At 43.9% G+C, this 16,971-nt stretch overlaps 2 protein-coding genes across 8 annotated transcripts in view; one reads left to right on the forward strand and one right to left on the reverse strand.

Moving 5' to 3' along the window:
* Nucleotides 1–5,074: 5,074 nt before the first annotated feature.
* On the reverse strand, nucleotides 5,075–9,454 carry TMEM60 (transmembrane protein 60). The gene is made up of 2 exons (XM_010344682.3): nucleotides 9,256–9,454; nucleotides 5,075–5,769 (listed from the first exon to the last, which is right to left on the reverse strand). The coding sequence occupies exon 2, from the start codon at nucleotides 5,717–5,719 to the stop codon at nucleotides 5,318–5,320; it is 402 nt and encodes a 133-aa protein (XP_010342984.1). The 5' UTR covers nucleotides 5,720–5,769; nucleotides 9,256–9,454; the 3' UTR covers nucleotides 5,075–5,317.
* A 188-nt stretch (nucleotides 9,455–9,642) lies between these two features.
* The window catches only part of PHTF2 (putative homeodomain transcription factor 2), a 166,928-nt gene continuing 159,599 nt past the window's right edge, over nucleotides 9,643–16,971 (forward strand). For 4 of the 7 annotated variants that reach the window (XM_074379303.1, XM_074379307.1, XM_074379306.1 and 1 more), the window contains exon 1: nucleotides 9,821–9,974. The gene's annotated coding sequence lies outside the window, so the exon portion shown is untranslated. Of the gene's footprint in view, nucleotides 9,662–9,777; nucleotides 9,975–16,971 lie in introns of those variants that run through there. The other 3 variants (XM_003921138.4, XM_074379308.1, XM_074379304.1) reach the window with 2 other exon arrangements.

A 16,971-nucleotide genomic window follows, 5' to 3' on the forward strand; every position in this document is an offset into this window, starting at 1 on the left:
ACCCCACGTCCTGCCCTTTACTTGTTTTGTTTTCTAGATTTAAGAAACGTATTTCTTAGAAGTCATCTATAATTTACACTGATTTGATAAACCACAATTTTGTGAACAAAGGTGGGTGGAAGCGTTTGTTTTTCCTCTCCCTTCTTGATCCCTCCAAAGTTTGGAAAGTATTCATAAATATCTTTTTTTTTTGAGATGGAATCTGGCTCTGTCGCTAGGCTGGAGTGCAGCAGTGGTGTGATCTCAACTCACTGCAACCGCCTCTTGTGTTCAGGCGATTCTTCCACCTCAGCCTCCTGAGCAGCTGGGACTACAGGCACCTGCCACCACGCCCACCTAAGTTTTGTGTTTTTTAATAGAGATGCGTTTCACTATGTTGGCCAGGCTGGTCTTGAACTCCTGACCTTGTGATCTATTCGTCTCGGCCTCCCAAAGTGCTGGGATTACGGGTGTGAGCCACCGCCTCTGGCAAAAATTATTTATACATATTCTTATTTTCATGTTCATGTGTTTTCTCTATCAGCAGGCGATAATCAGAAAGAGTGGTTCTACCATCAACCACTTTGACTGAAGCATGCTATTTAAGAATATGCAGAAAATACCTGGCCCCGAGTTTGTAGATTCATAGTGAGGAAGAAAAGTGTCCCTCCCTGCAGGCCCGAGAGCCTTAGAGCTTTTCCAGGAGCAACTTGGCAGGGAGGGTCCCGGCGCCTGCTGGCGGGCAGGAATCAGGGGGCGCAGCCCTGGGTGACCCTTGGCCAGCGAGAACCTTCTGCTTCCTGGCGTCTTTCTCCTCCGCCCTGCCCGCTGCTGGGGGAGCGGTGGCCGTCTCCTGTCTGGAGGTCCCTCCATCGCCTTCTTCTGCCATGGGAAGGGAGAGGCGGTGGCTGGAGTGGGGTGAGCGGCCTAAGGCCAGAGCCCATCAGGCCTGCGGGGAATATGGCGACCTGGGCGGCAGAAGCCTCCCAGGCTGCACTGCTGAGTTCCCTGAGAAGCGAAGGCGCCTTGCAAGAAGATGCCGCCAGCAGAACCCTGGCCCCCCCGCCCTGGGAGGGGGCAGCAGCGACTCAATGAGGAAGCCCCAGGTGGGGCGCCGGGCACCAACGAGCACTACAGCAACCTCCAGGCGGCGCCACAGCAACCCTGCAGGCAGCGCCCACAGCAGCCTACAGGGGTCGCCGAGCTCTCGGCACCTGCCGCCGCCAATCCGGAGCGTGAACTACACTGTCGCCTGTTACACTGACCAGGGCGGCCCAGGCCTGCAGCAGCTGGAGGAGAAGCCCACAGCCACTGCCCCGGGGTGACGAAGAGGAGCAGGACAGTGTCCGGGAAACGGGCAAGAGCTCAGAGCTCGGGTCCCGTGCCAGGAAAGGCCAGTAGCAGAAGACGGAGAGATGCAGATGGAGCAGCAGCAGGGAGGAAAGAGTGGCGCTTCACCGGCGGGGTCAGCATCTGCTGGCGGGTTTAGAGTATGAAGAGGATGAAGCAGCAGAAAGAGCAGAAATTAGAAGGTGCAATGACACAGCGGAGCACAATGCAGAATCCAGGCCCAGGACTCCAATCAATAAAGGCTGGCTTTAATTCCACCTCACACCCGCCACCCTAATCAGAGGATCAGGGGAGAGGGAGGACCCAAGGAACACTAGAACCTGAAGGGCCTGAATGGGAGGCCAGAACTGATTGTGGGAAATGGTGGGATCAGGAAAGGAGAAAGTGAGGCAGAATGGTGGGGTGGTGGGGGTGGACGGACAGTGAGCTGGGTTAGGAAGGATTAGAAATCAGAACCTTAGGAAGGATCCGGAAAGGAACTGTTCTTAAGAAGGTGCGTGCTGCAGCCCGCGTACTGGCTCATGCTTGTAATCCCAGCACTTTGGGAGGCCGAGGCAGGTGGATCACCTGAGGTCAGGAGTTGGAGACCAGCCTGGCCAACATGGTGAAACCCCACCTCTACTAAAATTACAATTAGCTAGGCATGGTGGTGTGCACCACTAATCCCAGCTACTTGGGTGGCTGAGGCAGGAGAGTCGCTTAAACCTGGGAGGTGGAAGTTGCGGTGAGCTTAGATTACACCACAGCACTCCGGCCTGGGCAAGAATGAGATTCTGACTGACAAAATAAAAGAAGGTGTGTACTGAAGATAAGGAAGGTGTTCTAAGACTCAGGGAGTGAGGGCAGGGGAGAGACAGGGGTTGGCGGTGCAGTGGGGTGCTAATGCAGCACAAGAGGAAGACTGGAGGAAAACAGAGCCCTTCTTCAACTCCAACTACTCCTCTGAGTCCCAGGCCATCTGCTGTGATATCATTTCTAATATTCAGGGCAAAAGAGGATGATATTACTCCCAATATAACAGGGAATATACTCCTTCCCCATGATATTCTTTCTAATATCCATGGGGAGGGGGAGATACTACTGACAAATACCACAGGGGGTGCAAACCTCCCCAGTGATATTGCTCCTAATATCCAGGAGGGGAGGAAATATTACTCCCGATATTGCAGAGGGTGTACAACCCACCTGTGGTACCATTTCTAACAAACGGGTGGAGGAGAAAATGATATCACTCCTAACATCACCGGGGATGTACACCCTCACTATGATATTGTTTCTAATATTCGGGGGGGGGGGGTGATATTACTCCCAGTATTGCATGGCATGTAACCCCCCCCCATGACACTGTTCCTAATATTTGGGGAAGAAGAGGAGGTTATTACTTTCAACATCAAAGGGAGTGTACACCCCCAGTGATACTGTTCCTAATATCCAGGGGAAGAGAAAATGTTATTATTCCCAAAATTGCAGAGGGTGTACACCCCTCTGGTGGCATTATTCATTCAATACAGATGAAGTGTGATATTACTCGCCATATTGCAGGGGGTAGGGGCACCCGCCTGTGATGATAAAATTAGTTATATATATATATATTATTTTAAATGTAGAGATGAGGTCTCAGTGTTGACCAGACAGGCTGATTACAAGTGAGAGCCACCAAACCCAGCCCTCTGTATCTTTAATATTATGCCATTAAGTAAAAGGACACCAATAATATTTTGAGCTCGACTGATGTTTACTGTGGAAACAAGACCAATCAACATTAAGGGAAGTTCCTTTGGTAGTTTGTGGCTTGTTTATATAACAGCAAAAGGACTCTGATAATTTTCCTCTCAATAAAGAGAAATTAACTGATTTTCCTGATGACTCAGGTGCATAGTGATATGCCTGCCCTTGTATGAAGAGGATTCTATGGTTTCCTCTCCTTTGGCTATCACATCTGTTCATTAGTCAATAGTTCCCTTTTATTTGCTGCACTGTGAGAAAGCAAAGTGGAAAATCAGATGACCAAATGTATAAGGTTAATAACTTTTAAAATTGCAGTAAGCTTGAACACAAAGATAGATCTCTACTTCTTGAAGCTTTGTACAAGTATTTTTCTTGGTTTCTGAAAACTCATTGTTGGTAGATTTGTGTGTGTGTTTGTTTTTTTTTGATATGGAATCTTGTTCTGTCACTCAGACTGGAGTGTGGTAACACAATAATCTTGGCTCACTGCAACTTCTGCGTCCTGGGTTCAAGTCATTCTCCCGCCTCAGCCTCCCCAGTAGCTGGGATTACAGGTGCATACCACCACACCCAGCTAATTTTTGTGTTTTTAGTAGAGATGGTTTCACCATGTTGGCCAGGCTGGTCTTGAACTCCCGACCTTGTGATCAGCCCACCTCGGCTTCCTAAAGTGTTGAGATTACAGGCATAAGCCACCATGCCCGGCCTGTGCTCATATTTTATATGTTTGGTTGAGACTACCATATCTGGTTCCTATATTCATGAAATGTTACTAAGTTTTGGATCATTTGAATGTTTACTATTATTTTTTGAGATGGAGTTTTGCTCTTGTTGCCCAGGCTGGAGAGCAATGGTGCAATCTCAGTTTACACCAACTTCTGCTTCCCAGGTTGAAGAAATTCTCCTTCCTCAGCCTCCTAAACTGGGATTACAGGTGCCTGCCACCACACCTGGCTAATTTTTTTGATTTTTAGTAGAGATGGGGTTTGACTTTTCTGGCCAGGCTGGTCTTGAGCTCCTGACGTGATTCACCCGCCTTGGCCTCCCAAAGTGCTGGGATTACAGCTGTGAGCCACTGCACCTGGACTTTTTTTTGAGACAGGGTCTCACTTTGTCACCCAGGCTGGAGTGCAGTGGCATGATCATAGCTCACTGTAATGTTAAACTCCTGGGCTCAAGTGATCCTCCCATCTCAGCCTTCCATATGGCTGGGACCACAGGTGTGAACTGCTGCACTCAGCTCCTTTTTATATTTTCAAGTCTTAAAAAAAGTTTTTTTTGTGTACAGGTTGCTTTTACTCTGATTGTTGGTAACAAATCTTTTGCCCAAGCCAGAGTAAGTTACATCCATGCTAACCTAGAAAAAAACGGCTTTGGTAAGAGCCTCTGATGTTTAAGTTTCATGAGGCATTGTGTGTTTAATCTTAATAAACATCATTAGTAAATATCTCTGTAATACAAAGGAAGAATCCTATAACTAAGACCTAGGAATGTATTTTTGTACAATATTAATTGTTTACATATTAGTCCATCTGTTTTGATTTTTCTACTTGGAAGCATGATTTCTATCTTTAATGTCTTTCATTACTTAATGTTTTAATGCAGATGTATGCACTGAGGCACACATCCATGATAACTTATTGTGCTGCTTCAAGTGTTTTAGTGTGGCAGTTCTTGCTGGGAATCCTTCAGATGCTGTTAAAATTCACTGACCCTTATGTGTAAACAGGTTGGTTATTGTGTTGCTGTTTACATACAATTCTTACCTAATTTCTCTCTTCCTTCCTTGTAGAACTGTTTGCGGGAGCAAGAGACCTCTTCCACCTTTCCTCTTCACATCTCATACAGAGTTTCTTTCTGCGTTTATTGCCTAGCCAATCGGCCTTCCAAAGGCCAGTTGGGATTACAAGGTGTGAGCCACCGCACCCAGCCCAAACATGTAGGTTAAAGGTTTTATATTTACTTACTTTAGATACTGACCACATACAACATATTATTCAAGAATCATGTAGAAAAATGAGGTCCAAAAGAAACTTTATTTACATAGAGATAATAAAGATCTCAATAACAAATGCTGAATAATTAAGCTGTAGGCTGAGCAGAAGTCCACAATTCACCAATTCTGTTTTATGGAAGTAGTATACAACTACATTTGGTATTTTCCCTCAGTTTTCTGGTATTCATGAAACTTGAAAAGATTCAGAACACTTTAAAGGTAACTTGTTGAACAGCAATAGAAATGAGATGATGTACTTAGAAGTCAGTCTCTCACAAAAAAGACGTTATATCCAAGTTCTGTTAAAGCCCCAGCCAGCAAGGCCCATAAAGGAATGAAGACATAGGACAGATTCATGGTAGTAAACTGTTCCAGTTTAGCACAGAGTGCGAGGCAGAAGGCTAATTTAAGTAACATTGCAATGAGGTACCAGGCTTTTTTTTTAATATTGTGTGATCCATGTCGAGGGTCAAAGCCAGACTTACACCGCCCAGCCATTTTCACAATCAGCATGACAAGAAGGATAGTATCAAATATCCAGACTGGAATAAATATGAGGAACCAGTTCCAAGGTGCTTTCTCATCCAGTTTCAACACCAACATGATCAAGAAGAGTAACGTGAAAAGCCAGGTGAGCAGTACTCTCTGAGCCAAGGACATTCTCATTTAAACAGTTTAAAGAGGCTGTTGCAGGATCGAAAAAAAGGAAATACACCCTAAGAGAAGGAGAAAAAGTCAAGATTGTTTTGATACCAGAAAAAATAAATCACTTCCATTCCTAGTGGCCAAAGCTGGCTCTTTCCCAACTGACTTCCTAATTGTGAAAACATTCTACCATTCTACCAGTCTTCCTTTCAAATCCTATAAAACTTACAGTGATCATTGACATTATATCCACCATTCCCTATAGCCCATGACAAAGTACAATTTTTAGCACATCCCCTGTATGAGCTCTATTCAGAATGTCAGGTGATTCCTTTTCAGTGCTACCACTGGAGTCCAGGCACTTAGGACTTTATTCCTGCACAGCAAAGATGCTCTTAATCTTCCTCTACATTTGCAAATCTGTAATTTTTCATTCAATTTCAAGGGGGTACAAAGAAAAAAACATTCAAAGTAGTGAAAAGGGGAGAGGTGGTATCAAGGTGAGAAGAGAGTTTTAAGAGGACGGAATGGAAAGGGTGTGTGGCTCATGCCAGTAATCCCAGTACTTTGGGGAGGCCAAGCTGGGTATATCACTTGAGCCCAGGAGCTACAGAGGAGCCAGGGCAACAGAATGAAACCCTGTCTCTACAAGATATAAAAAAGTGGCCAGGCGTAGTGGTAGTCACAGCTACTGAGAGGCTGAAGTGGGAGGATTGCTTAAGTCCAGGAGGTCAAGGCTACAATGAGTGAGCCATGAGATTGTGCCACTACACTCCAGCCTAGGCAGCAGAGTGAGATTCTGTCTCCATCAATCAATCCATCAATAAAAGGAGGGAATGGTTAATAAAAATCACAAGGTATCAAGTAGAATTAAGATTTTAGTAGCTGGGCACAGTGGCTCAAGGCTGTAGTCCCAACACTTTGGGAATCCAAGGCAGGTGCATCTCTTGAGCCCAGGAGTTCAAGACCAGTCTGGGCAACATGGCAAAACCCCATCTCCACTAAAAATACAAAAAGTCAGGCACGGTAGCACATGCCTGTATTCCCAGCTACTTGCAAGGCTAAGTGGGAGAATCACCTGCACCCAGGAAGTTGAGGCTGCAGTGAGCTGTGTTGCACACTGCACTCCAACCTGGGTGACGGAGTGAGACATCCCCAACCGTCTCAAAAAAAGAAAACAAAAAGATTGTAAAGAGGTTGTTGGGCTAAATAATATAAAAGTCACTGATAACACTGGATTTTCACATAATTTGGAACTTATATTCTTAAATTCTCACTGATTTCCTCATGAAAATTCTTACAAATACCTTTCCTGATATAATATATATATATTTTCTTTTAACAATACTCTCACTGGTTTGTGGTATAGTTTTTTTTTTTTTTTTTTGAGATGGGGTTTTGCTCTTGTTGCCCAGGCTGGAGTGCAATGGCAAAATCTCAGCTCACTGCAACCTTCGCCTCCCGGGTTCAAGCGATTCTCCTGTCTCAGCCTCCTGAGTAGCTGGGATTACAGGCGCCCACCACTAAGCCCGGCTAATTTTTGGCATTTTTTAGGAGAGACAGGGTTTCACCAAGTTGGCCAGGCTGGTCTTGAACTCCTGACCTAAGGTGACTCAACCACCTTGGCCTCCCAAAGTGTCAGCCTCTTTTCTAGACTATTTTGTTTTTTTTTCCTCTAAGGTTCTATTCAGGTATAGAATATTTTCTACTTTGCGCTAACTAATGCTAAATTTGCTAAGCAGATTCTAAAAACTTGGAATTTTGATTGTGAATGCATAAAACTTAGGGATAGCATTTATTATATTTAATCTTCACGTATAGGTTTATGACATGTTCCTCTGCTTATTCAAGTTTATTATACCAACCTTTATGACCATTTGGAAAAAAGGATAAGTAGAATGGGAAATCAGAAGCCAGAGACTGCATGCAGTTGGTTAAGGAGTAAACAGAAGATCCAGAAATGGAAACAGTGGAGAACATTTTATTCCTTTGAGTCATTTGGAGAAGAGAAAATGAAAGATGAGGTATATGAAACTGAAAGAAGAAATTTTCAGGAAAGGAAGAATTTAATTATGACTATAAACAGAGAAATAAGGCAATGGGGAATGACACTGAAGATGAGAGAGGATACTTGACAGAAAGAGAAAAAGATCAGAAGGTGCTAGGGACAGGAACAAAAGCATGCAAGGTAGAAGGAAAGATGCAGGAAGACAAGGAAAAGGTGAAGAAATTGGCTAAACGAGTCAAATGCCCTAGATTAGTGTGCTCAATTAACTATATTTTAGAACCAATCTTGATGTACTGGGCAACATCTATACTATTTTAAACAACATCTATACTACTTTAAATGGTGGCTATTCTGGTGCAAGAGAACACATCTGTTTTATTTCAACAATGTATGAGTCTCCTAACTCACCTCTTTCCCTTTATATCCATCTAGTGGCAGTTAAACTTGTTTACTTAATTGGCAGAGGCTTCATACTGCAGTACTTTTTGCTCCTAAGGAGTAATTTTTCTGTGTTGGTTTCCTTTCCTGGCCAAAGGCTGCCATATAGTGGGATGTGTAACTGAATTTGGAAGCACGGTTGGAGGAGTCTGTGTTAATAACCATGGATGGATTTCATCCTGTAAACTGCACCATCTCCAATCAATCTGGCTGTTTCTGTGAACCTCTAAAAAAAAGGTTTACTTTTCCATCTGCCATCGGATAAGACAAGCTTCAATTTTTTTCCTTATGATTGGCTGCACTCACCATGGTTTTAGGGCTGGAGGTGAAAGGATGCAAGTAACAATCTTATCGTTCCTATAAGATGTATAATGTAGGATGCCAGAAAATTATGTTGTGTTCTTGCACGAAAATACCCTCAATGGGGAAGCACCGCTGATACTTAAATGACGACTGAAGGATTGTATGCTTGCATACTGAACTACAACGACCCCAATTTTACATTTACGTCTTCATCAATTTAGGCAGTAAATTGTGCTCAACTAAAATGTTTCCCATTTAAGGTGGTTATTTCTGGCATTACGAAGACTGTTACATATTTGTCAACGATTCCTAATTCATTTTTAAAACCTTCGGAGTTACGCCCGTGTGGAAATATATGGAGCCCTAACCCACATTGCCTGCGTCTGACTATCAGCCCCCATTTCCCTTCTCTCACCACTACCAGTAGTGAGTCAACTTCGAAAAGCCCGTGCTGCAACCGCCTCGGCCAAAGGAACGGCGTTCTGCTTTACAACTTCGCTGATCTGGGGGCCTACTTGCCTCTGGAACTTCAGGACGTTCCTAAACTATCCTTGCCCTTCTGCAAACACCGATGGTCGGCTCGCGGCGCCCCACCCGGACGTCCCCCGTTTACGGGCTGTGGGCCCAGCACACGTTGAAGTTTAACGCGGTTCCTGCTGGATGGTCAAAGAAGCCCTGGAACCAAGCAGGTGTGTGCGCGTTTGGGGCTGGCTGTGTGATGGATTGGGGGTCGGCCGCACGGCCCACGGAGGAATCCGGAGGCCAGCTCAGGTGCACGGTGCGGGCTACGGCAGAGCCTCGGACTCACCTGGCAACGCCGCCGGCGGGAGAGCGGAGACGGGCGCGAAGATCAGGAAGTTCGCCAGTTTGGATCCTTGTCCTTTTCCGCACTTTTACCCCCATTAAATCCAGAACCCGTCACATGATAATTAGGAAAAAAATTTCAGTTCCGCCTCCCCAACCCACCGCGGTAGAGGATCTCACAGTTCTACCTCAGGGCCGCGCCCACATCCGGGGCTGGTTTCACCGCCCCTGAGTCTACCCTATAGGTAGAGAGGACGCCAATCTGGAGTCAGAGGGCCCTTTTCTCGCGGCAATTGGACCATTTGTCCGCCAGTGCAAACCAACCGACCTTTCCTTACATTCGGATTCGACAGAAAGGCGGCAATGATAGACTCCATTGGTCCCGCCTCTCTACTGTCACGGGTTAGGAGGTAAGTCAGTCCAAGCTCAGCCTGGAGTTTCCGTGCTCCCATTGGGCCTACAGATGTTAATCAGACCAAGCCGGCGCTCAGTTCCGCCCCCTCGGGGCGCCCCGCCCCTCCTCGCGTCCTCCCCGCCCGCGCGCAGTGACTGCAGGCTCCGGCGCAAAATCCTGCGGGAGAGGGGGTGGGGCAACGCTTTGGAGGCGGCGCGCCCGCCGGAGCCTCGTTGTGGCTCCTCGGGCTCTGGCGGCCGCGGCGCTAGCTTCGGTGTCTCCCGCGCGCACCTCAGCCGCCTCCTAGCGGTGCGGCGCCTGCTCCTACGGTAAGAGTGGCATCCCCTCCGCGCTCGGGTGGGCCGTGTGGAGGTCATCGAGTTCTGACAGAATCTCGAGGATGGATCGGGACGAGGGAGGAGAGCGGTTGTCGGGATGGAGGTGGGGGCTCCCGGGCCAGCGCGTCGCCGCCTCCGGCTGGTGACTTTCCAAGCAGTCTCCTGTAGCTGAGGGCCGGGGTCAGCCGCGGCCCCCTCCCCTCATTCGGCCGTTGGCGAAGGCTCAGCCGCCTTCCTCCCGATCCCGCGCGGTCTTCAAGCCTTGATGCTGACGGGCTGAAGCCCAGCACCGCCGCCCGCCCCTCCGGCCCCGCTCCCAGGCCCCTGTCCTTTGCTTCCTTCCCTTGGCGCTGTGCTGAGGGGTCGTCGGGTCCTGGAAGGGCGTTCAGGGGCCTCGGGTGGCGAGGCCAGCGGCCGGAGGAGCGGGCTCGGGAGGGGGCGGTGGCTCGCGCGCTGGAGGAGGTGGAAGGAGGGTCGCTGCCCTGCCCCCTCTGAGCAGGCGGCGGTCGAGTTTTCTGCTCCCAACATTACGGAGCGGGTACTGAGATACTAGTATGGCATCGGCCTTAAGGGATATTTCCCGTCTAGAAACAATGCCCTGCTCCATCAGCATGCTACATCTTTTCTTATTTTTATCTGCCCAGTGTTGACAGCGGCGTTCTGGTATTGTCCTTCGAGTTACGGCTTTCTAACTCAGCACCTCCTTGTGTAACTTTGGGGATCTTTCTGTCACTCTCTGTCACTCTTTATATTTTTAGCCTGGCAAAAACAAGGAACTGCTTTATACTAACCTAGGAAGTACAGGATCTGGAGCAATTTATTAATCTCAGTGTGTACTTTACATGCCAAGAAATTTGAAATTCATGGTGAATATTAAATATTTTATAGTTTTCAGTTGCTTTCTTTGTTAATAGTATATCCTGCTTACTTTTAGACTACTTTTTAGGTGTGATACTTTAATTTTACAGCTTTTGGTTAGCTTTTGCCATTTTTAAGCGTTTGTATTTTTTTTTTTTTCTCCAAGAGATTGGCTAGAGACTTACTATTTGATTTTGTTTTCAGGTATTTTTGTAAAGTTCATTTTCTTTCAAACTGGGCATTTTTCACCATATTTTTAATATTGGAAGGGGAATTCTGAGAGTTTGGAAACTGTACACTTTAGCCTAAAGGGCCGTAAACTAGCATAACAATTTGAAATCCCAACTTGGATATGGTGTATGGACTGCAAATTTTAAGAGAAGGAAATGGGTATGCTTTATCGGTTGTAATCTCTCAACCTCCATAACCTGGAGGAGAGGAATCTGGAGGTCTGGGGAGAATGAGCCATGTCTGGGACCAGACGCACAGTGGTTCCAGGAATTTTTTTTTGCTCCAGAAATAGCCTACCTCTCACACAGACAAGCTGTCTGAATGCGTCTGATAGTTTTAAGTTAGGTGTTAGTGAGGTGGAGCGTTTTCGTGTTCTAATTTTGACCACCTTCTGGTAGAGCATGAAAATGTGGTCAGTAAACAAGTATAGTATACAATGGGGGCACTCTTGCATAGTCAAGCCTCTAAGAGTAGACTTTTTTTGAGCTCATACTGGCACTGGACAGTTGGCCCTAAAAATAATGGCTCGCCCAATTTTGAAAGCATGAACCTTTTTGGCTGGTCCATTTAATGCAAAATTGCAAGGAATTTGTAATGAAAAAAGCATCACTACACTGAAGAGAATTTAGGGTGGCATGTGGATAAAATGAGAATCAAAATAGTTGGACTACTTGTATATTATCTTACTTAACCTTTTAGTCCTGTGAGATGGATACTGATTACCATCATTTTATAGATAAGCAAACCAAGACTTAGTTCAACTCATATGTTCGAGATTTATTCTCTAATGAGTCAGTAGAGGTGGAGTTCACCCCTAAGCAGTCTGATTCCAAAGCCTGCATTCCAAGCCCTTATACTGTCACAGTATAATTGGCTTCGTGGAGACTTTATAGTAGGATACTATAGTCCTACTTTATAGAAGGATACTACTGAGTGGAAAATAATGCTGCAAAACCATAAATTGAATCCACTGTTGTACACAATAACACTTTTGAGATGTAGGCACTGTTGGATGTTGCTGAAGATAAGTGATGGAGTCACCTTCTCTGTATTTGAGGAGCATCCATTTGGTGGGAGAGACGGATATTTGAACAAATGATGACAATACAATACAGTGTATACAGATTGAGCATCTGTAAACTGAAAATCTGAAATGCTCCAAAATCTGAAACTTTTTGATTGCCAAGATGATGCCATAAGACACTTGACCTCATGTGACAGATTACAGTCAAAATACAGTCAAACCAGGTGCGGTGGCTCACGCCTGTATTCCCAACACTTTGGGAGGCCATCGAGGGTGGATCACGAGGTCAGGAGTTCAAGACCAGCCTGATCAATATGGTGAAACCCTGTCTCTACTAAAAATGCAAAAAAAACCAAAACAAAACCCAAAAAACAAAAAATTATCTGGGCGTGGTGGCATGCACCTCTAAGTCCTAGCTACTTGGGAGGCTGAGACAGGAGAATTGATTGAACCTGGGAGGTTGAGGTTAAAGTGAGCCGAGATCACATCACTGCACTCCAGCCTGGGTGACAGAGTGAGACTCTGTCTCAAAAAAAAAAGAAAAGAAAAAGAAACAGTAAATAATTTTAAGAGAGAACTGGTTGAGTTTGAGGGGAGCTACCACTGAAGCCTAAAAGGTCAGGAGGTGGTGTTTGTAGATGGGGAAAAGAGGGCATTCCATGCAGAATAGGAAGAGGCAAAGTCTCATAACAGAAATATAGATTGTTGAGGGAATGGTTATTGTAACTTCATATAAAATATATGTGTGAAGACCAGCTTTAAATGATAAATGTAGTTGGGCAAAGTGAGTACCACCCAGTTTTGATGATCAGAAATTGCATACTTAGATACTAAAATTATAGGAGAACCTTAACAGTTTGTCCATTATTGCATGTTTATTTAATATTTACCTTCACTACTTATTCTCCCAGTGCAAGTTAAGACTCAAGAAAGAATCACAAAGTGACTGTTGCCATCCCTTAACCCCTTTACCTGGTTTGTAGTCACATGGAGTCATTATTGCAAACTTCGGTTTGCATATATTTTGACTGTCTTTTCTTAACTCCTACTTGATACATGATAGTGGAATCGAACATTTTTATTTTGAGATAGGGTCTTATTCTGTCTTCCAGCTTGGAGTAGCACGATCACTGTAACCTTGAACTCGCAGGCTCAGGCGATCTGTTGCCTCAACCTCCTGAGTAGCTATACCTGCAGGCATGTGCCACTGTGTCCAGCTAATTTTTTAATTTTTATTTTTTTGTAGATACAGGGTTTTGCTAAGTTGGCCAGGCTAGAGACCTCAAGTGATTCTCCCACCCTGACCTCCCAAAGTCTTAGGATTACAGATGTGAACCACCATGCCTGGTCCCAGTGTGTTTTAAATTGGGACTGCCCTTGAAAATCTGAGAAAGTCGCATGCTTTTATCTTCTTCTCAGATTAATGCAGAACCATAAATACTCAGATTAAATTTACAAATCTGAAATATCACTTGATGACCAGAATCATATGACTAAGTAGAAAATATTAAGTGACATTTCGGAAAGCTGCATTTTTAGTCTACCTTGTTAGTCTTATGCAAATTGCTAACATGACACAAAAGATAGAAATGAATTTTCAGGTGAGAAAACCTGACTGCTTCCTAGAACAGGTGGTTTTAGAGCACTAGGAATGAAAATATGCTGGATCTCTAGGTAGTGAACAGGAACTGGGGCAGGAAATAGCCGTGGCTGAACCACTACCTGATAATAATCATAAGATGATTAAATTTGACATTTAATGAGAGGAAGTAAAGGGTAAAAAAGTGCATAGTATGCAGCTTTCCAGTTGCAAAAACAGTACAAGAAAGGAGCTGTTAAAAGTATATCTACAGAAATTTTAAAGACATAGGGTCACTTATATTTGTTGCATGAATGAAAGCACTTTAGAAAGACCTATATAGGATCTGTTACAGATAGCAGAAAATTTATAAAAATTAGGTGGCATAGGTTTTGGTGGTCTATAGACCTAGCTTCAAGTCCCAGTTCTACTATCCACTGGTTGTGTGACATTGGACTCATTATGTAATTTTTTGAGGTTCAGTTTTATTTGTTCATTAAATGGTGTTACCTACTTTGTGAGATTTTAAGAATTAAATGAGATTATGTAAAGTACTTGACTTATTCTTGGTTTCTAAGACTAGCTAAAAAAGTGATTGTTGCAGTTACTTGACTAAGTTGAATAGGTGTGTGTGCGCATACACACACGAGTGTTGTAAAATAACTTTTCCCAGATAGAATAAGAGAAGCCAGAAAATGGCGAACAAGCAAATAAAACCTTAAAAGGAGGCAGTAGGATTCAACAGGCAGAGTTGAATAAATAATCATTTCAGCCACACAAAACAAGGGAAAATATCGGGAGAGAGCTTCACATGATCAACTTTTTTTTTCTGAAGAAGGTATATTAAACTCATTAAATCAGGTGGAGTGAATAAATAAGGTTTTGCTATTCTAAACGACAATGAAAAAAATCAGTGAAGTAGGGTTTCAGTCAATTAAGTGTATAGGGAAAGGGACTTTTTTTCCTCAAATCTCTTAACCACTTTCTTTTTTATTTCTAAAATTCGTTGACAGAGAAAAGCTATTAATTGTATAGTTATGGGAATGCTTTAATTGCAAGTAATCCTGGGAGATAGAGCAAGCTGATTTGACTGCACAGATTTCCTGTGTGTGTCTTTTGGGTGTCGGAATGCATGAATGTATCATTTGTTGAAAAACAAACATATCTTCTTGTTCCCAAATCTTTACTTTTGTAGTCTCTGTCTTAATGAGTGAATTAGGTGTTTTGTTTTTTTTTTAAGACTGAGTTTTGCCCTTGTCGCCCAGGCTGGAGTGCAGTGGTGTGATCTAGGCTCACTACAACCTCCGTCTCCCGGGTTCAAGTGATTCTCCTGCCCCCCAGCTAATTTTTATATTTTTGATAGAGACAGGGTTTCACCATGTTGGCCAGACTGGTCTTGAACTCCTGACTGCAGGTGATCAAACTGCCTGCGCCTCCCAAAGTACTGGGATTACAGTTGTGAGCTACCACCCCCAGTCTTAATGAGGGTTCTTTTAGTGTTAAAGCCAAGAGTTATGTGGTTCCTCTCCATATCTTTTATTGCCAGTCAATCACTACATCTGGTCCTTCTGTCTACTAATCATCTGTCTTTCAATCATGCCTTGTCCCAACACCCACAATTAAGGAAAAACAAAACAAAACAACCATTGGCACTGACTTAGTTTAGACCCTCATTATTGTCCCCAAATTATTATCATTTACTTCCTTTTAATTTAGGCTTACACTAATCATTTCTTCACACAGTTTCCTTCAGAATAATTTTGCTGAAATACTAACATAATCGTATCAAAATTATATCCTTAGTGTCTGCACTTGATAGTTGATAAATATTTGATCCTTCCATATATCTTAAACTTCAGACAATACTAAGTAACTTGAATATGTAGGCTTGGGGTTTTCTTTGTGGGAAGAATTTTAACTGTAAATCCAATTTCTTTAATAGACAAAGGCTTACTCAGTTTATAACTTCTTGGGTTAGCATTGATAGTTTGTGTTTTCCTAGGAGTCTGTTCATTTAATCTAAAGTTCTTAAATTCATTGGCATAAAATTATTCATGATGTTCCCTTATTAATCTTTTTACCGTCTGTAAGACATATAGTGCCGTTCTCTTATTCCAACTCTGATGTATTTTCTTTTTTCTCTCCTATTCTCCTGGCTAGAGGTTTATTGATCTGTTTTATCAATCCTCTCAAAGAACCAGTTTTTAGTTTTCTGTATTGATTTTCTGTTTTCAGTTTTACTGGTTTCTATTCATCTTTATTATTTTTGTTTTTACTGTTTATTTTGCATTTTATTTGCTCTCGATTTGCTGGAATCAAGTTGGAAGCCTAGCTCATAATTTGAAACATTTATTCTTCTCTGAAATGAGTGTCTAATTCTGTAGAATTCTCTCCTAATTAGTGTTTTGACTGTATCTTACAAATTTTTTTTTTTTTTTTTTTTTTTTTTGAGGCGGAGTTTCGCTCTTGTTACCCAGGCTGGAGTGCAATGGCGCGACTCGGCTCACTGCAACCTCCGCCGCCTCCTGGGTTCAGGCAATTCTCCTGCCTCAGGCTCCTGAGTAGCTGGGATCACAGACACGCGCCACCATGCCCAGCTAATTTTTTGTATTTTTAGTAGAGACGGGGTTTCACCATGTTGACCAGGATGGTCTCAATCTCTTGACCTCGTGATCCACCCGCCTCAGCCTCCCAAAGTGCTGGGATTACAGGCTTGAGCCACCGCGCCCGGCCTAGTTACTTATTTCTAACTTGATTTCGGTCTGGTCAGAGAACGTACAGTGTATGTTTTGAATCATTTTAAATTTATTGAGACTTCTTTTATGACCCAGAATGTGGTCTACCTTGGCCAATGATTTATTCACACTTGACAAGAATGTTGGGTGAAGTGATTTGTAATTAATCAAGGCTGGGTGCTGTGGCTCATGCCTGTAATCCCAGCACTTTGGGAGGCCAGGGAGGCAGATCATTTGAGGTCGGGAGTTCGAGACCAACCTGGCCAATATGTTGAAATCTCATTTCTACTAAAAATACAAAAAATTAGCCAAGTGTGGTGGTACATGCCTGTAATTCTAGCTCTTCAGGAGCCTGAGGCAGAAGAATCCCTTGAGTCCGGGAGGTGAAGGTTGCAGTGAGCTGAGATCGTACCACTGCACTCCAGCCTGGGCGACAGAGGGAGACTCTGTCTCAAAAAAAAGAAAAAAAGTCAATCAAGTCAAGTTGGTTGATAGAATTGTTCATGTCTTCTATATATCCTTGTTAATTTTGTCTACTTGTTATCAATTTTTGGAAGAATG

The sequence above is a fragment of the Saimiri boliviensis genome, chromosome 10 (genome assembly GCF_048565385.1).
Source record: "Saimiri boliviensis isolate mSaiBol1 chromosome 10, mSaiBol1.pri, whole genome shotgun sequence".
Taxonomy (NCBI): Eukaryota; Metazoa; Chordata; class Mammalia; order Primates; family Cebidae; genus Saimiri; species Saimiri boliviensis.